We start from the raw sequence: 21,467 nt of genomic DNA on the forward strand, positions 1-21,467 counted from the left end.
GTACCATTAATTCTGTACGTCATTTGGGTGGAGATATAATATCATTCGCATGAAAATAAATTCATTATTGTGGTTGGTCGTTAAATTTACCCATTACATAATGCCAGTTGTAAGATTAATAGTAAAGTTAAAGAAGGTATATTTTCATTGAAAAAGTTCTTCAGCTTTTTGTTATGACACTTTTCAATATAACTGGAATGTTATTTGTATAGTCTATTAAAGATATCATATATTTTTAATTTATAAATAGGTTTTTAATCATATTGGTAATATTTACAATTCATGGTTAAATAATTTTTATTCCAAGAAATTGTTCAATGAATTATCCTATTAAAATGTTAATTTTATGGTTCGAAGACATACGTTATGATTTATAACCTCTTAAAATCACCTTACTGTTTGAAAAAATTTTATTGATTAACAAAAAAAGATAAATTTTAAAAACATAGAGTACATCGATAAAAATAATATGTACACCCTTACGCCATATTTTTAGCTTCAGAACGAACTAATCTTAATTTATTGATCCAAAATTCTTAACAATTAAGTTATGACGACCACATTTTTTTAGTTAACAGTTTTAAGAATTGAAGTTGAAAAATTTAAGTACTATAATTAACCAATCAACCCTGTCTTGAAATATTATCTATAAAAAATCATTAGAACAGTTACCATCGGCAGAAATATTGAATATTTTTTTTGATGGGTAGAGGCCAAAAGTAATTTACTATTATGAAAAAAAAATAACTTTATACAATGGAAATATTTTTTTTTATATTTATATGTTAAATATATTATTGATATGAATAGTTATATCACTTATACAAACAATAGTTCCAATGAGATTTCTTTTAAGGTCGTATTAAGAAATTCATAATTAAGGTTTAAAAGGACCCAAAAAGGAACAACAAACATTTTTATAATAGCATGCCGATTGGAAGGGAGGCATACGCCCCTGTGCACTCTATAAATATGTTATTTCCACTATATTCATTTAATTATATTGCAAAATTAAAATATAATGATGAAATTAATGTTTAAAAAATTAAAACATAATTTAATTGAACATTATTATTTGAGTCAGAGCGGAGAAAAGGGAGTAAATATATATTTTTTTTATTTTAACTCTTCTTCTTCGCCTTAATCCCAACTACTTGGAATCGGCCACTCTTATCCTAAACTTCCATTTGACACGATCTCCCACATCATCTACGCTCACATCAGCTGTCCTCATATCATACTTTTTTTAAATTTTAACTTTCCAAATAAAATTTTAGATTAGCCCATAAAGGACAGTTTAAACTTTTAAGATAAACTGCTCGAAATAAAGTAACGAATAATTTTCAAAGTTATATTTAAATAATTAATTGAAAATAAAATAAAATAACTCTCTATTTTGAAAATGATATTAAATTAAGATTACTTTCTAGGTAGTTTTGTTACTGTAAATTGTAATTCGAGTGAAGTTACTACCTAATCGCTGGGAATATATTTTAGATATTATTGACATATCCACGCAAGGTTAAACTCATTTGGAATATAATTAGTGTTAACAACATGAAAGTAAAATACTATCACACAAATTACAATACATCAAATCAGTTTGAATTAATTTATTTGTCATGGTGCATACGGATCGCAAGGTGATTTGCAAGCTTTTTTATCACTTTTATAGGAACAAAATATAATTTTTTGATTCATTACATTAAGGGACAATTTTTTAACATATAAAAAATTCTTTACTAAAAAATAAAAAACCAAAATATTAGTTTCAGTAATAATGTTTTAATAATATTATATATTAATATATGATTTAAAATATGTACCAAATCTGGGGCTAAATATGATATATGTTATCCAATTTTTTATACAAAGTCCATAAAATTTTCAGGAGTTAAAATTTTTTATAAGAATAAACTATGAATAAAAGTATTTTATTATTTTAAAGATTTAAAGGTGTTTTTAGATACGAAAATAAAAATAATTAATTTGAGGTGATAGAAGTTTTTCCAAAAAATGTTGGACAAGAAATCTTAACTGTCATTTAAAACTTAAGTGAAAATGACACTCTATTAATTTGAAAATACCATCCTAAATATTCATGGAAAAACATAACTAGGAGAAATAGAAAACAAAAGATTAAATAATAAATATATATATTTAATATACAATAATAAAAAACTTACATTAGATTAAATTAAATAATACCAATATAAATGAACAACATAGCAAACATTGTAAATATAACATAATAGCAAATTAATATAAATTGATAACAATATATTTATAATTAAAATAACATGGTCAGTTTTTTAAAATATATAAAATAACCAATAGTGATATTCATAACTAACACTACAGATATCTAATCTAAAATAAAAATTAAGAATCAAAAATATTAAACCGAGGTTTTATGTGATAAATTCAAAATTTTAATTATCATTAAGTAATTATAAATTCAATTTATATAAAAAAGAATATTTGTTAACAATAATTATTATATAACAAAATATAAGATACAATCATGATATGCTGAGTAATTTATTACCATTAAGTAGAATTATTCTATGGTTTGTAAAGTTATGTATAATAAAAAAAATATATATAAAAATGTAAATTGTCATTTCTTAATTATAAAATTTAAAAATCACTGGTTACACTAAATATATCATAAAAAATAGAAATAAATTTATAAAATAATTCAGTCTCACATTGATTATAAAAGTTTGAGTAGTGAAATCTCAAATTAGGGTAATAATACAGTAAATTAATTAAAAAAAATATGTATTGTCAAAATAAGTGTAAGTTTTATTTTTAGGTGACAATTTTTAGTTAAATAATTTTGTAAAGAAAAAAACAGATAAAAATTTAATTAAATATAAAAATATTATAATACTAAAACGTTGAATTTTGATAATAATTAAATATTAATCTTTAATTTTTATGATAACATTTTTTAAAATTATTTTCTTTTATGTTACATGATAAACTGAAGTGTCAAGTTTTAAAATACTACTAAAAAATATAAAGTATAATTGCATAACATAAAAATAAAATAAAACTTAAATTATAAATATAGTTATAGTAAAAACTTAACATAAAAGTTGATAGTAATTTTGTTAAAATAATAAATTTTATAACCATTACTAATTACAAATTAAGGTAAATTTTTAAAATATTGAGGAGTGTTATTAAAGAACATTATTTTTCAAATTAAATATTCAAAAAAATTAGATCCTTAACTTCAATAAATGTCAATAAACATTATTTCACAAATAGTCTTGACTAAACAAATATACAGCTGAGTTTTTAAGGTATAACCTTAACATCTTATTATATTACCATAATTTGTAGTCAAACTAAAGTGTAGCATTATAAAGTTTGAATTTTGAATAGATAAATTTGTTTACTCTTACACAAAATATTTTAAAGAGTAATACATTGTAAAAAAAAAAAAAAATTAACATTAAATGAGAATGTTTTTATTTAGTTTTATTAATAAAGAAACTTAGTTGAATAATTAAAAGTCTTAACACTAATACATAATTGTCATACCTACAACTACAGTAAATAATTGCATAATTGTTCTAGTATTGAGCATTTTTAAAATAAATCAAGTTTTATTTTTATTAGATGAATAATTTTTGAACTAAGAGATTAAACTAATAAGAAAAATTTGTATAATTTATTTTAAAACAATAACAAAAGTAATTCATACTTTTAATATAAAGTTTAAAGAATTAGAAGAAGTGCTATTTACCCAATCACCAAGAAATTAGGTCATAAGTATGTAAAAAAATTAACACAAGAAAAATTGGTAAATTTAAAATTTAAGATGAATGAATATTAGTAATATTGGTAAAAAAATAATTTTAGTAATGAATTACAATAAAATTTAATCTGAGAAAATAAAACTCACAGAATTAAAAAACTAATTCATTTGCATATACTACTTATCTATACATATTAGACAAATTATACCAAGATGTTGTCTCTGAAAATAAATCTATGTTGTTGATTTCAATAGTTACACCGCCTAAAAACTCATTTTCTTGAAAAGCGTCATGACTCCAAATAGTTGCTTGTAAAACTTTATATTGCACAATTTCTAATGGCATTCTATACTCCAACTTAAATAAAAATATTATTTTGTAATTATTATGATAATAGTAAAAAATATTAAATGGTTTAAACAAACATTATGAAACACATTCATAATAGATTTATTTATAACTTTAAAATATTTATAAAATATTACACTCAAGAATAGTTTTAGATAATTAACTTAGCTATAATTTATGTTTAATTAATAATTCATTACCATCTCCATAAATGATGGAAAACAATTTTTTTTGACAACTTTAGTTTTACGCTTAGTTGCTTTATTGCGGTCTGGTAACAAATATACTTTAACATAAGTTGAAGGTTCTTGATTACCTGCTACACGAGGTAAGTCTTTAGCATGATGAATCATAATCTAGAAAACATGTATATAATAATATTTAAAAATCAAAAGTATTCGTTGGTTAATTTCATTTCTTGTTTTACCATGAATGCACCGCGTTGATAATGTAAGGTTAGTTTTAACTGACCACGTATACGATTTTCCCTCACATAAGCTGGTTTTTTAGGTTCTGTGTAAAACATTAATAATAATAATGGCATATAATAGTGAAATAATTAAAATAACTCATTAACTAACATTAGTTATTTTATGGAAAAAAATCTAGTAGAACGTATAAAAATATATAGACCATTAAAAAATATTAAATAGTAACCTCTTTTTAAGATTACATTAATAAATGGAATCTCTTTTTAAAATAAGATAACAAGATTCTTGATTGATCTTTTACTTTACCCAACAAGAAAAAATTAATTTATACATTTATAAATGGAAAGATGTTATTATACCTTTTAATTTTGTATCGTCAATACTATCTTCTTGTTGATCCCGCAAAAGTGGATGGAAAAATGTATAAACAAGATCTGAGTGACTAACCTCAGGAGCCATTTGAAATAATGTGTTTAAAAAAAGTTGGATTTCTACACGCCTTTTTTCTGCTACTTGCTTAATATGAGATCTACCCATATGAATGCTTGTATTTAATAAACTAATAAAAAATATAAATTAATTAATTCTGTAGCTATCGATATATATATATATATATAAATAATGCCAATCACTGAGAATTGTATAATTCAATATTATTATTTTTATAATTTTCACTTAAATACCAATATAAAATATTTATTTTAGGACAAAAAAATTATAATGAATTTATTTTTATAATTTCACTAGTTTTTTAAAAATTTAATTTAGAATTCATTAAAATAGAATACTCTATTGTTATTAGTTAAAACATAGTAGTTTATTAATATGAGACTTTAGAATTATGTTATTAAAGAAAACAGCCATAAAAATATTATTAGTTTGTGCAGTTACCAAAAATAATAAGTTAAACTATTATTACACTTAATAAAAAAGTAGAAGATAAATTAAAAAAATGTTTATACTTATATCATTATAATTTTATTAATTGTTTAATATCTCGATTATTATACATACCTTAAAAACTTTGCTAAAGGAAATAAAAGTAATAGCTTTTGTTGGAATTCAGAAAACTCTTTATATGAACGGAAATGATATGATGGATCTCTTTGGTTTTCTCTAAAAACTTTAAGTATATACACATAATACTTTTCAGGATCATAACGCTTTTGACAACCATAAACTTCAACATGTTCAATTTTACCTTCTTGAGACATCCTTAAAATAAAATATTACATAACATGAAAATTAAAAAATTCAATTATTAAATATTATTTCTAAAAATAATTATTTAAAAAAAAAATATTAATTTTTTTTTATAAATATTTAAAGATATTATTTAAAGCATATTTATCACTTAGTTAATAAGCTTAAAATAAACACTATATTGATTACTTATAATTTTAAGTTATTACTAAACTTAATTTAAACTATATTTGTACTTTTTCTAGAGCTATACCAATTTAAAAATACTAACGTGTAAACTTTTGGTACAAAACTTAATAATTCAGTACCATTTTGTTCATTATTAAATCTCATTTGTGCTAAATTATGTAAAAAAAAATTAAACTGGGTAAAACGTGATTTAATAGAATTTTCAATCATGCGTGCAAAAGAAGCTGCAGCTTCTGTATTAGATAGTTCAGGGAGTAGAGCCTTTTGAACGTAATTAACAGCATCCATTGTAACACCAGGTATACCAGATGATGCCATCTATAAAATATTAAAAAATAATACACTTAAAATTTAGTTTTAACGTAAAAAAAGATTTAAAATCTCACCAAACCAAACAAGTTTAGTAATAAATTGCCATGTTTGCGAACAATATTAAATGCTTGAACACAAACATCAACAAAATGATGAAATTTAATAGATGGCTTATCACCACCATTAATTACATAAACCATGTCAGAAGTCAAAACAAAAGGTGTACGATCCCTAGAAAACAAACCATTATCTAGTCATAATTAAAATAAATTGTTTCTAAATGTATTCAAATGATATTAATAAATCAATAATTTTCAATTAATTGATAACATCAAATACATATTTTTTTTGTCAAAAAATTACAAAAAAATTGTAGTTGACATTTTAATATTTGATGATAATGAAATTTCAAATTTAATATAAAATTTAAATTACAGAAATTATATTAGTGAATAATATAAACTAAATATTGAAGTTATTGTCATTAAATATTAAGCCATACTAATGATCCAAAAAGAAGTGATAATTTACTAACACTATAATGACTAAATAAAAAGTAAGCAACATTATATTGGGATGTTATCATACAATTATAGTAATTATTATTATAAAAATATTGACTGTTTTATTAATTACTTTATTTATTTAACTATTTTGGAATATATTTATATTAACCTTTTAAAGTTTCCAAATGTTTGTGCATCTCCTAAAAATTTTCCAAAATCAATATGAAATAAATGTCCTGTAGTTTTCATCATAATATTATCATTATGTCGATCACATATTCCTAGAATATAAGTTGCTACACTATAACCAGCACACGATGCTAAAATTATAAAAAAAAAGTTAACATTATAAATTTAACACTTTTTTTTTAGTTGAAAATAAGAAAATATAAAAATTCTATTCAAAATATATTTATTAGTTATACCAGTAAAATTAGCTACAGCTCTTTCATATTCTAATGCGGAAGGATTATGTTTAGCCAGCCATTCAGCAATTGGCCTATCTTTAAAAGAACCCGTCAAACCTAATTCAACTTGGATTTTCCTTAAAGTTTCAGCATTCGTTACCATTTCAATCATTCCTAAAATTAAATAAATATAATAAATTAATATTTTTATAACCTAAACAAATTTTTTTATTATACTATTACCTCTTTTATCACCTGTTGGAACACAAGCAAATGTTACCATTTTCAAGTCTAATCCTTCTTTAAGCCATAATTTGTCCATTATTCTAATTATTTGTATAGTTAACATATCTTGTTGTAAATCATCACCAACCTTAACATTAAAATTAATATCTTAATTAAAATATATATTTTAAATATTGAAAATTACAGTTTTTAAATTATTTTATACAATTTAAGATATTTTTTTAATCATAATTGAATTACAGACAATCTGACAAAATGATTAAAACTTAAATTTATATATTAAAAAAAAGCAAATATATATATACAGAGTGTATATATTAATTATATATATTAAGGATAAGACACTCGTTTACTAAGTAACTATTGAAAATTTTTAATTTTTGGTAAGGAAAATATTGTTTGATTCAAAAAACACCATAATAATATGTAGTAAAAACATGATATTTTTCATCCCTTCAAGGTTAAAAAACATTAACTTGAGTTTTTTTTAATGAGAACACATATTTTGAATTTAATAAAATGTTTGAGTTTTTAACTTAATAGCAAATGGCATTTGAATTTTTAATATAACTTCATTCGTTTATTAGATATAAACATTTAAAGTTTCAAATTTTTGAGTTAATATACATGTATATTATACAAGGGATTACAAATACAGGTAGCTAATTGATTTTTTATGACATTGCTGTGACAGTCACGGATTATTCATTATCAATTATGACTATCAATAGATATACTTTCTGTGTTGTCAGTTAGTGTATTTATAAACTCACAACAATGTGCCTTACTACCATTGATAATAACAATACTGTGTACCTGCTAATATCGATGTCATAAAAAATCAATTAGCTACCTGTATTTGTAATCCCTTGTATATTATACATGTATATTAACTCAAAAATTTGAAACTTTAAAAGTTCAAGTTGTTGATCTTTTGACGTATTTTTGAAAGAAATCGGTCCAGTGAGAGCTGAGAAAAAATGGCAACAGACATAAAAAAATAAATAAAAAAAAGAAAAAAAAACATATCATAGTAAAATTAATACCTTCTCCGCTTCGCATCGAAGCTAAAAAGTATTGAAATATAGATTAGGTTCTAATTCATAAGTTTAGAACTATTAGAACAGCAGTTTTTATACATTAATGTAAAACAGCTTACATATATTTATACATTAAATTAAAATTAGGAGATTATAATAATTTAAATTTTTTAATTAACAGTTTTTCATCCTTCTATTTCCCAAACTTATCATTCTACAGAGTGTGGTAGCTTTCTTTGACATGTTAGGGAGTCAAAGATTAGCTCAAAGTTAGTTTTTGGCTTAGTCAATGATGAATAGGACAAGTACTATAGACGGTATGCATCATCAATGAGAAAATTACAAGAAAAATTTTATTGGTGCCCCGGGGATTTCACCCGAGATCCTGTGCACCGAAACATATTTTTTTACCTACTAGGCCAGGCTGACCTCTCTCTTAGATTATAATAATTTTAATTTTTTCAAATATTTAGATATTATTGTTGAAATTATATGATTATTAGATACTTACTTTGAAAATTGCAGGAATGATAACATTTTCTTCTACAGAAGTAAAATTAATTTTCAACGGCAATGTATTGGATGGGAAATAAAAACATGATTTCGTTTGAATACCATTTACTTGTATACTAGGACTAAGGGGTAAAGATGTAGGTGTATCATTTAAACATTGACTGATGTTTAATAAATCGTTAGAGAGAACTTTAAGTCTGTGTGATTCTTTACTAGCTTTTAAATTTTCAGCAGTATCAAAAAGTTCCTATAAATAAGTATAAGATGGTTTTCTTACTTTTAATATCACAGTAAAATTATGTATAAAAACATTTTTTCTTATGTTTGTTTGAATATTATTAGTAAATTAATTTTATTGTTTAATTACTTTCATTAAAAGTTGTTGAGACATGAAACATTTTCTAAGAGCTTCCCCACAAGTAGCAATTAAGGCTCTTAGGAGCAACTGTAGTCTTCTATAATATCTTGCTTCACTTACAGTTTTATCATCAGGACAAAAAGTATCATAAGTATTCTTCATAAAAAAAAAATTGGTTCATATTATTAAAAAAAAAAAAAAAAATCAATAATTCAATAAAAAAATTGTTAGGTTCAAAGATTTTTTACTAATATTAAACATGCATAATAATTTTTTTTATTTCAATAAAAATAATAACCATTGAAATAATGTTTTTATAAATCAGAACTATACAAATAAAAAGCTTGTTTAACTTCTAAATATTTTATTTTTGTAAAATTCAATTGTTATTCTAATAAAAAATCCAAAAATGTATGATAATTTTGATAAAAAATTGGTAACTTACTTGAGGTGATTGACCTGGAAGTGGTTGCATTAAAAGCCAGTACAATTGATGAGCAATTTTAGGTGATGATAAAGATTTTTCTAACAATATTTCAGCCAAAGGCGAGTTATCATAAGTTTCATGTTTAATAGCTTGCACTAGTTGAGGAAGGAAATCAATGAGTTGATCATTACTTAGGAGTTGTATTTGTTTTACAGCTAAACGGCGAACTTCATTGTCAGGAAAACTATTTATGAATAATGACAATAAAAACAAATAAGTTATACTTGATTAAATCATTGGCTAAAAAATTACAACTATTTTTAAAACAGTTTCATTAATATAATAGAGATAAAAAAAAAGGATAAAAATATTTAATGTCAATTTAAAAATTACTTTAAAAGTATAAATATTTTACTAAAAAAATATTGTCTATTGACAACATAACAATAAGTTAAACACAATATTCTAATTGTATTAAATTAAGAAGGAATATGATTATGTAATAGTAAACTAAATATAAGTAAAATTTTAGACAGTTAACAACTATCAATTTTAGCTTCGATGCGAAGCTGAGAAGATATTCGTTTTACTATGTGTGTTTTTTTTTTTTTTTGTGTATGTTACCACTTTTTCTTAGTTCTCACTGAACTTAAAAGATTTTTTTAAGAGATCACAAAGATCACAAATTGTATCTAATCGAAGACAGTAACCTCAAAAATTGAAAATATTTTCCTTGTTCCCTATAAATGGGGGAAATCTCAAAAAAAAATTACAAATTTAAAAATCGCTAATTTTCGAAATTTTTTCAATTTTTTTTACTAAAAACTGGCAGATCTTTTTTAAAAATGAACATATCAATATAATTTTTTTTTTTTATAGATACTTGATGACTTTACCTACCATTTGATATATTTTTTTTTATAAATCTGACCCTTTATCTGTCTCCAGGGGGAATTTAAAATGACAAACTTTTTCACAAAAAATTAACTTTTTCAACTTAACTTTTGAAAATGTTTCGTAAAGTCTGATACTTTTATATATAATTATCTTATATCTTAAATTAAAGATAATGTAATATAATTTATCATGAAAAAAAAATTTCGGATATTATTTTCTCTTCACGGTAAAAATGGTTACCAAATGCTATTTTTGTATGAAAATTCTCGAATTTGTATTTTACATTTTTAACTTTATAATGCTATTACTTATTAAAAAGTGTATGGATCAATACAATTTTTTTATGAGAAATAATATTTATATCCCTTTTTCATTCGACATACTTTATCTTAATCGGGATATAAATAAAGAAATAGCAGATCATGTAGCTTTTGGAATAATCCACCAATTTTTTTAAATTAAACACTAGCTACAGATTTGCATCAAAGTGTTTTTCATGATAGTGATTTTAATCACTGTCAGATATCATCATACTTGACCCAACTATGCCACATCACCAATGTGCTGGGGTATTTTTTTTTTATAATAAAAGAGTAAACTTTAAGTTGTCATTATGAAAAGATAAAAATTGCTCTTTTATTTTATATAATTATCATGTTAAAATTTAAGTATAATATTTATATACTTTTTCAATCATTGGTTGAAAAAACACTGTTGGTATTAACCAAATTGGTTAACATCAATCAGTTAATTATTATGTTTGGATTAATTTTTTATACTGAAGGAAAATTATGGATTACTATGTTTATAAAATATATTTATGCTTACCAAGGTAGAAATAATTGTAAAGCATCAAGAGGCTTAATAGGAGCCCAACAGCTAAGCATAGAGTATAAATCTGCTAAACAAGCATAATCCCAACTATGAGCGGCTAATAAAACCTTAGGTAGAGCTTCTGGTTTTGAGAGCAAATAATATCTCTTTTCCCACAATACTTCTCTATCTTCTGATAAAGGCCTTTTAAAAATAATATTACAATATTATTCAATGTAATTTAATTTTATGTAATTCAATGAAATAAATATGTACCTAGTAAAAGTGTCTTGATAAATAATATCCAATAGTTGCTCTTGAGTGTTTATATCTAGACTAGTAAAATCAAAACTATCATTTATGTTTGGATTATAATCCCGATTAATAGAGGGAAATATTATTCTTGAATCAAACTCTTGTACTTCAACACCTAAAATGTATAAATGAATGTAAAATATCAAACTATATTTTATTAAAAAAAATCATTACTAAGAACTGGATGTGAATGACTGTAAGGATGTGTGCCTGGAGGTGGGGCTGGCCCAAGACGTTTGTCTGCACATGGAGGCCAAAGTGATAGTAAATGCTTGCCTTGAGCAAATTCACTATAAATTATCTAAAATTATTTACAATAACAAATAAATAAAAATAACAATATGAAAAATACCCTTCAACATTAAAAAACTGTAAAGAAGCCCAGCCAAGTTCAGTTTGAGAAACAGTAGCAGAAGCATCTTGACCTTCTGTATTAAATGTTCTACCATACACAACTAAGACTAAACGACATTCACGAGGCAGAAGACACACATTAATATTTTCAAATTCTAACCTATATAAAAAAAAATTGTACATATATTAAAATAAAGAAATTAGTTAAAATATTAAAATTGCATAATATTTACCATGAATCAAACACAACACGCTTGTACAATGAATGTTCAGCTAGTACAGTTTTTGAAAGAGCTGTACAAACAATTGGCCTAGTTCCATGATAAATTTGTCCAGCAATCAAATATTCATCATGACTCCAAGAAGGAAATAATCTATGTAAGCCACTAATATAAACAACTACATTATCTAAAATTTCAGAAGAAAGTTTTATCCCTAAAAAAATAATATTTATACTAAGATTTTGTCAGATTTTATTTAAGTACATGTTTTTCTCAATTTATTAATCATGAAATATTTTATATGATTATCCCTAATACCTTATAACATGTCAACTTCATTTTTAATAATGATAACATACATAAGGTGAAGCGGTGTAGCTATATATTCCTCTTTATTATCACTTTCATTTTTTTGTGTAACAGAGTTAATAATAAATAAATAAATCATAAAAATATCTTAACATTCGAATAATAATTCATTGCGATAATTTTTAGATTTGTAATTCTATTAAAATATTAAATTATATTTCTATAGATTAAATGAAGAATGCAGCTGAGAAAAGACTAGTGATAAAAATAACAATAACTACGTCTCACTACCAGTTTATATTTTAAAATGTTAATTATTTCATAAATTTTTGTCCAAAAGTTGCTATTAATCAGTCATTTTTAACAATAAATTTGATTTTCTTAATTATTTATTACGTTATATTTAGGTATATAGGTATAAAAAATATAATTTATTTTTGATAAATTGGGAAAAGTATATAGCTAAAGTATAAAGAAAATTATCATTATTATTTTATTTTTCAATTAAATATATTGTATTCAGCCTATATACAACTAGATTTAACATTTTATCATTGGCATAGAAAATAAATGAAAATATTTAATCTGCATACTATGCATATAAATCATACCGAGAAAAAAATGGTAATAGTCCATTTCTATAAATTTTTCAAGAGAGCAAAAAAGAAGTTGTAAATTCCTTCCTATTCTTTTAATGATAAAACGGAAATTAAAAATTAAAAAAATGTTCATCATATGGATTTTTTACTTGATATTATTGCTAAAGGGCTATTGAATCAAACAAAATGAATACAAAAAATAATGGGCTATAACTGTATTTTCTCTATACTTTTATATAATATAATTTATATAAATAATTTTAATTTAAAAGTGTACTAGTATAAATTGTTAATAGGGATTTATAAGATTATAAATCTTCTGGTCTAAAAAAATATATTCAAATAATTATTATTGTCAGTTATTTATTTAAAATAGAGAACGAAAAAATTAAAAAAATAACTTATTTTTTATCACTCAGTAAATTGATAGAAGTTTGAAATATAAAAATGTTAACTATTTCTTACCTGATAATTGAGAAGATGTAAAATTCAATTGAAAATCAACCTTAAAAGCTTTACAATAATTTTCAATTAATGTTTGCACATTTTCTTTAATTTTCAAACACAAGTCTGAAATATGATCAATTTTTTCTGATTCATTGAATTTTAATCTAACAACTGAATAATCTGCACCATCATCCATCACGACTTCAGTTCTTCTGCCATATAAATCTTGCTGTAAAGATATATATAGATATTAGAGAATATATAAAATTTATTATGGGTCTAAAATATGATATTACCTGAGTGATATTTGAAATTTCGTTACATGACATAATAAAGTTATTTAAAGTTAGGGTTAAGTCTAATGGTTCAATATTTCCTAAAAATGCTGTAAGTGCTTTAATTGCTTGTTGAACACCATTTGGCTGCAATGGAGAAAAAATTTGTTTCTTAAATAGAGCTGTAGCATGTTCCTTCATTTTATTAATTTCTCCATCAAGTGTATCTATAAACAAACATCAAGTTTTAAAATAAATATTTGAACACCATATCTCATTTTAATTTAAAAAAAAGTTACCAAGAAGAATTTTAAGAGTATCATGTGTTATTGGTTGAGAAATTTCATTTGGGCACAAGTCATTTAAGCCTAATTCATTATCACACATATCATCTTGAGCCTATAAGATAATACTTATAAATTAAATTAACTAAAGTATTAGAAAATTTAATTACTTGTCTAGCATAAGTGTGTGAAATATCATCTTTGTGAACTAGACATAATTCAACATCTACATCTAACTTTATACATTCATGAACATATTCAAAGTTGATAACTGGCATATTTATTGGTAACATATATTCACAGAAATTCTTCACTTTCAAAAAATAATCACTAATTTGTATATTTTCAATATCTAACTCACAAATTACTTGTGATATAACATGTTCCACACTACTTCCAACTATGACATAAAACATATATTTATTAATTAATTTAGCATCAAAGTTACTTTAATATTTTCACACATATATTTTAAAAATTAAAATGTGTTACGACATATTATTACATATAAACAAAATGAGGAAAGTTACTTTAGATAAAAATGAAAATATTCAAATTTAAGTTTAATACATTAATAAAATTTAGTATTTATCATGAATATTAAAATATTTTATGGTTCATAAATTAAAAAAAGTTGGTAATTAAGAGAACAAAAATTATCAATATTATTTTATTTTTTAATTAAATTAGAGGCTTTTCATTACAAAAAATTACTCTATATATTTTTATCTATAACATGAGAATTTTTTGAACATGTATAATACATAGCATTTAAAAATGAAATATGAAGTTAACAATACTAAAATATTATGTAAATAGTTAAAATTACCGTCACAAGTGAAAATAATTGGAGTATTCCTGATTGGTTTACAGTTAACAATGAATTTAGTACTGATATTTTCATGTATATTGTTTTCAAATTTTGAGCATACAATTATTCCAGTATTAGTATTAGAATCAGTGTAAATAAATTTTTCTGTAAATAAAACAATATAATAAATTGAATACTTTTTATCAATTTACTAATGCTAACATACTTCTGACTTGTTTCACCATATTATAAAATGCAACAACATCAGGGTCATGAAGAACAGATGATCGTTTCACTAATCCCATATTTTCATAAGTTATACTTTTACAAACCTTTAAAATAAAATAAAATAATTTATTTTTGTTTTATAATAGTAAATTATTTACCTTAAATGTAAAAATATTTTACTTACTTTTGATTCTTTAGGTGTTGTTGAACTTCTAGGAGGAACAGGTGGTGGAGAATGAACAGGTGTCTTTATTACAGCAGCATAAATTGGATCTGATGATTGTGATGATATACAAGGTGAATACATATAATCAAATGGATCATAAGTAGCATAAAATGATTCATTTTTATCTGCTAAATATTTAGTTATGTTTTTAAATACTTTAATACGTATTTAAGAAAAAATTTAAAATACCTGAATCATTCTGAGAGTATGTTCCAGCACCATCAAATAATAATGGATCAAATGCTTCAAGTACACTAGTTCTGACATTTGAAAAACTCTTATTGCAATATTCTGGGCTATCAAAAAAATTTAAATCTATAAGGTTATTATTGTGTTGTTTTTTAGTCACAACAGGAATAACATTTCTTTTAATTCCAGACATTAATAACTCTGATTGTGTGCTAATTTTATTACTGGAAAAGCTTTGCAATGTTTCAGTTGACCAGCAACTAGATGGCAATATTTGTTGGGACAATTGCTGAGGAATTTGATATCCAACATTAGATTTTTCTACAGAATAATTTATAGGACTAAAATTATCTTGATACAATTTTTCTAAATTTTTTTTAAGAATTTGTGTTTTACTATCAATATTTTGTCTATAATGTAAATTTGAATTATTAAATAAGTTATTATCATTGAAATTCTGGAATGTTGAATTATCAATTGAGCAAGCAATTTTGTTCCTGTAAAATAAACACTGATGTACAATGATATTTAGAAAATATAAAAATGAAATTTTATCAGCTAAAATCACTTATTTTTATATAGTTAACATATTTTAAAGATCAGAATTTTACTATTTCATTAAATGGCAAGGTTTCAGCATTTCAATTCACCTCAAACTGTTTCTCAAATATCTGTCCAATATTTCATCATTTTTATTAAGTATGAACATGAGGAATGAGAAGCAATTACTTAAAAAGAATAAAAAATAAAGAAATTAATGAATCAGAAAAATAATAAATCGAGGACTATAATTTGAAAAGGAGTTCAAACTAATTTTAGTTTTCAGAATTGAATTTAGTTTCAAAGAAAAGCAAGGTAAATATTGAAATACGACCTCAAACCAAAATAATATTTTAAATAAATCATCATTTTAAAAACCAACAATCTTAGGTAATAATCATAAATAATTAATAGTATAATTATGACAATTTACCTGTCTACAAAGTCAAATGGCTCTAGATTTTTCATGAGATCATCTAAAGGTGGTGATTCCAGAACAACTAAGTCTTTAACTGATTCATTAGTATTACTTTTTGAGATAGCTACAGTAGTATTTCTTCGAGGAGGTGGTTTTATCCGTGGTACTAATGGTTCTTCTACAATATTTAAATTAATAAAAACATAAATTTCACTATATTTAACAAACAATATTCTTAACATTATTTATTTAAAACATAAATATCACCAAATATTACTTGTATTAAAAGATCCTGGTCTTGGTCTTACTCTAGATGATTCATTACAGTAATTGGTAGTTTCTAAACATAAATGATTCTTTTTTTTTTTTTACTAAGTTCAATATTTATAATTTGAAACATACCTGACATTGACTGAAATGATGTTATTTTGGATTTTTGTATTGTTTTACTACTGTTAATTGTCAAAGATTCAGATTGTATTTTTCGATTACGAAATTCTTCTAAAGCCAATGTCTCCATGTTAAGAGCTTGTGCTAAATCTTCTTGGAATTTTTTATCACATTCTGACTTTGCAGTTGACTTCATTATGTGAAGTTAATTAGACAAAACTAAAATAAAAAAAAAATTATTTATTTTCTCTTTTTTGTTTTAGTTATCATCTTTTGATTAAAGACTGTTTCATTCTTTTTACTGTATCCCTCTAATTACAAATCATAATCCTACAAATGATCAACACATAGCTAATTTCAATTTATAATAGGATATGTATAATATTTGAATACAGAATTTAACACTTAAAGTTTGCAAAAATTTAATCACTATAAAGTTTAACAAAATTAATGACTTGGATTGGAAAATTAAAAAAAATTCAATTGATAAAGCATAAATTATAAAAGAAAATTAGATATTTTTCACTTTAAGACACTTACTTAAAAAATGTATTGAAGTCAAATAGCTTGACCGCTGAAAATAAAAATAAAACGTAATTCATAATAGCCGATTATCGTTAGCAAAAAATTAGTTATCAAATGGATGCGTAATAGCATGATTTTTGTAAAAATATGTTGAAAATAAAATTATTCAGAAAAAAAAAAACAGTGAATTACTTTTAAAAATTTAATATAGAAATCCGAAATTACAGAATTAATTGTTACATTATAAAAACTATTTACTTGTCCAATTAACATGATAAACATAAATAAATTCTAGTTTTGCTAAATAGAGATTGCATTTTAGTGCATTCATAACTTGCTTTTTAGAAATTTTGATATCAATACTCCGTACAGTTGGTTAATGATATCTGAAATTAAATTTTTCAATCAGATGTCTATCTACATTGGACATAAACATGGTTATCAAAATTGCAGTATATCACTAATAAATAGTGATAAAAATCGTAAAATAATATTATTGTATAATAAAAACTACCAAAATTTGGCAATTAATATAAAGAAAAGTTGAGTGTAAATTTTTAATTCATATTGCTTTTAATAATTACGAATTATTTTATATAATTTTTAATAATCAAATCAGACGTATGTACTGAATAGCTTACAAGTATATTAGATATTGTAGTACTAAAAATTTTTCATTTATTATAAAATAAGTTAAATGACGTAAGTTGGTGAAATGGATAACAATAATTATTTATTTGTTAGAAACAACTTTTATCGTAAATATTATTTAATATTATTCTTTAAATAAGCATTTCTTTTTAAATAATTCAAGAAAATATTTGTACTTGATTGAAAATGTTATAACAAGAAAAAAGTTACGGGTAGCTTTTTATAATTAGCGTAAGTTCAATCAAAAGTTTTCTTCCTAGTTAGATACTAGTTTTAAGTGATATTATTTATTTTGTAAATTTTAGATATGATTATTATTCGACTGTTATCAAATTTAATTCTTATAGTAACTTGGTATTTTTATATTTAGTCTAAATAATTTCAAGCTTTGAATTTAAAATGAGCAAAATTAAGGACATAGTGAGTGGCAAAGATGAGTCTGATCAAAGTATTCAGGACGCTGTTAAACAGATTAAAGACCTATCAATCACAGAACACAATGAACTCTCTAATTCTTCCAATACCCCTATACTAAATTTTCTTCAGGTAAAAAGATATTCACTCGTGTATATTATAATAACATAAATGAAGATTACAAAATATAAATTTTAAAAGGCTAATGTTGAAGAACTATACAAATTCAATAAACAAACTTTGGAAAATAACTCAGAGAAATTCTCTTCTGAATTGTTAAAAGAAAAAATTCAACAAGTAATTAAGTTGATGAAGGAAAAAGAAGGTAATTAATTATTATTTAGTGTTAAAAGGTTTCTTTAATATTAAAATTAAATATAGCTTGCTTTTTTTTTTATAAATAATTTTTTTATATGTTTATAGATCAAGCTATTTCCGAAAATAAGGCACAATATTACTTTTTATTAGGAAAAACTGGTAGTATTGTACATCCAGTTGATGAAGAATGTGTTAATGCATTGTCTAAAGCGGTAAAACTTAATCCTGCCCATCTTGATGCTTGGAATTCTCTTGGTGAATGCTTAGTACATTTAAAAAAATTTTCTGAGGCCAAATATTGTTTTTTAGCTTCATTAAAACATGTATGTGAACATTTTATATAAAAATATAAACATGACAGTATTTATTCATCATTATTTAAACAGGGAAAAAGTAAAGTTATTTTAAGAAACTTATCCATTATAATGAGAGAATCACAATTATTGAACAATACAAATGTTAAAGAAAGTTTAGAACTTGGAATTGAATATGCAAAAGAAGCTGTTGAATTAGACTCATCAGATGGTGAATCATGGACTATACTTGGAAATGCTTATCTATCCTTATTTTTTAGAAAGCAAGAAGATAAAATTTTGAGGCAATCAATAAACTCTTTTGAAAAAGCAGTAAAATCATTGTTTACATTTATTCACTATTAATATAAAATTGGTGCGATTCTTTTAAATTTACTCAATAGGTCATAATAATATTCTATTAAGAAAAATTGTAATATTGCTATTACAGAAAATGATTTTATTATTATATTTTAAAAATAACCATATTTACATAAAAATGTTATTTATTGATAGTGTGTATAAAGTTCTTGTACTTATATAAAATAAAATTTTCTAATTTAATAATAATGCTTAAATAATGTTAAAAAGTAATGATGAAAAGAAGTTAATTGATTATTTCAACTTAAAATAATTATTTTAAAAATGAAAAGTAAAATTAACTAGAAGTCATTTGTTACACAAAAACTATGATTAACTAAAAGAATAATGTTGTTTAATAAAATAGATTTAAAAAAATTTGATATGATTATATTCTCATTTTATGGTGTATTAATTGAATATATTCTATATTTTATAGCTTCAAGATCCTGCAGCAGCTCAAAATGCTGATCTCCACTTTAATAGAGGTGTTGTAAGTTATCACGATATCACTTTTAATAGTATTGTTTTTTCTATGAACTTATTTTATAATTATTTAATCTAGGCTTTAAAATATGCAGAAATTTACACAGAAGCATTAATTAGTTTTGAAAAAGCCTCACTGTTAGATCCAATGTGGACAACTGCTAAAGACACATTAGAAGATCTCATTAAATATTTAAAATCTACTCAAACATTGTATCAACGCAAAGGTCAAATGAAAAATAAAAGACTTCAACAAATGACTAATGTACTAAAATATATTTATATTAAATTAAATAATATTTTTTATCATAAATTAATATAACTTTTTGTATAATATTAGTCTTTAGATGAGAATTGTCTAGGTTTATACAAAGATAAAATAAATTCAACAAAAGGACAAGTGGTATTGAAACTTTGCCCAATATTACAACTTGAATTAGGTTTAAATACAGATAAAGTAGTTTGTGGGAGAGTAGTATGTGTTGTGTATAATCAAGAACCTGTACCCTAGTAAGTAATAAAGCATTTTTAAAAAAAGGGGTGGATCCAGAATTTTTACTAGGCTGTAAAAAGTTTTAAGATGTCAAAATTTTTTTTTTTTATCATTCAAAGTACTATTTTTAAAAAAACAATGATAGCCCAAAGAAGTCGTGGATCTTGAACCTTCCCACTGGATTTGCTACTTTAAAATAATAAAATTAATTGTTATTGTATACTAAAATATTTGAAAATTCATTTTTAGTACATTTTGTTTGGTTGATAAAGATCTTTCATGTATTGTAGTGTCTGTGTATAATTTAGCTCAAGGTAAAGGTCCAATTATTGGTGATTCTGTGGCTATTCCAGAACCATTTATGTGTCAAATTGAAGCATTATTTAAAGGCCAGGTACTATGTTTTTTCTTATATTTTATCTTAAAGGTAGTTTTTAAACATATTCTGTATAAATATGATACAATTTTACTCAAAAAAATAAATAAAAATTTTTTTTTAGACATATGCATATCCTAGCATTAGAGTAAATTTGCCTTTGACAATGGTCGTAAACAAGAAGTGTATCAGCTCTGAATGTGTATCTCAACCACAATTTTTGTCTAAACAATTTTAACATATGTTTCTAATGTACTAAAATTTTATGAAGTTGTAAATAACAATTTAATACAAACAAAACTTTACAATTTATTATAATAACCCATGTTATTTATCATTTCCTATTAATTTTAATTGAAGTTATTTAATAATACTGTTGTATATTCATACTAAATGTTGTAAACTTAAAATTTTTTTATTTCTAATTATATAAGTAGAAAGGTTAAATATTGATATTAACAATAAAAAAAAAAATACCAAAT

At 23.0% G+C, this 21,467-nt stretch overlaps 2 protein-coding genes across 5 annotated transcripts; one reads left to right on the forward strand and one right to left on the reverse strand.

Moving 5' to 3' along the window:
- Positions 1 to 2,139: 2,139 nt before the first annotated feature.
- Positions 2,140 to 17,956, reverse strand: LOC126900893 (phosphatidylinositol 4-phosphate 3-kinase C2 domain-containing subunit beta). Of its 4 annotated transcripts, none has more exons than XM_050676927.1 (31): positions 17,853 to 17,956; positions 17,610 to 17,643; positions 17,082 to 17,288; positions 16,957 to 17,019; positions 16,695 to 16,857; positions 15,722 to 16,218; positions 15,491 to 15,660; positions 15,305 to 15,410; positions 15,097 to 15,243; positions 14,438 to 14,667; positions 14,283 to 14,382; positions 14,005 to 14,210; positions 13,727 to 13,937; positions 12,366 to 12,567; positions 12,131 to 12,292; positions 11,953 to 12,068; positions 11,740 to 11,893; positions 11,479 to 11,667; positions 9,772 to 9,997; positions 9,336 to 9,482; positions 8,967 to 9,215; positions 7,413 to 7,542; positions 7,188 to 7,343; positions 6,932 to 7,082; positions 6,331 to 6,487; positions 6,027 to 6,262; positions 5,567 to 5,767; positions 4,912 to 5,111; positions 4,549 to 4,634; positions 4,322 to 4,477; positions 2,140 to 4,130 (listed from the first exon to the last, which is right to left on the reverse strand). In XM_050676927.1, the coding sequence occupies exons 3-31, from the start codon at positions 17,263 to 17,265 to the stop codon at positions 3,954 to 3,956; spliced, it is 5,172 nt and encodes a 1,723-aa protein (XP_050532884.1). In that variant the 5' UTR covers positions 17,266 to 17,288; positions 17,610 to 17,643; positions 17,853 to 17,956; the 3' UTR covers positions 2,140 to 3,953. The 4 variants fall into 4 exon arrangements, with proteins under 4 accessions (XP_050532884.1, XP_050532892.1, XP_050532896.1 ...); XM_050676935.1 differs by lacking the exon at positions 17,853 to 17,956 and adding an exon at positions 17,787 to 17,805; XM_050676939.1 differs by lacking the exon at positions 17,853 to 17,956 and having other exon boundaries at positions 15,491 to 15,657; positions 17,610 to 17,765.
- A 265-nt stretch (positions 17,957 to 18,221) lies between these two features.
- LOC126900910 (tetratricopeptide repeat protein 5-like) lies at positions 18,222 to 21,306 on the forward strand. Its single transcript, XM_050676946.1, has 10 exons — positions 18,222 to 18,476; positions 18,616 to 18,791; positions 18,861 to 18,984; positions 19,083 to 19,300; positions 19,364 to 19,603; positions 20,070 to 20,123; positions 20,196 to 20,381; positions 20,457 to 20,626; positions 20,859 to 21,003; positions 21,110 to 21,306. Exons 2-10 carry the CDS (start codon positions 18,645 to 18,647, stop codon positions 21,221 to 21,223), a joined length of 1,398 nt encoding a protein of 465 aa, XP_050532903.1. The 5' UTR covers positions 18,222 to 18,476; positions 18,616 to 18,644; the 3' UTR covers positions 21,224 to 21,306.
- Positions 21,307 to 21,467: the final 161 nt, after the last annotated feature.

The sequence above is a fragment of the Daktulosphaira vitifoliae genome, unplaced genomic scaffold, assembly GCF_025091365.1.
Source record: "Daktulosphaira vitifoliae isolate Bord-2020 unplaced genomic scaffold, ASM2509136v1 Scaffold_1, whole genome shotgun sequence".
Taxonomy (NCBI): domain Eukaryota; kingdom Metazoa; phylum Arthropoda; class Insecta; order Hemiptera; family Phylloxeridae; genus Daktulosphaira; species Daktulosphaira vitifoliae.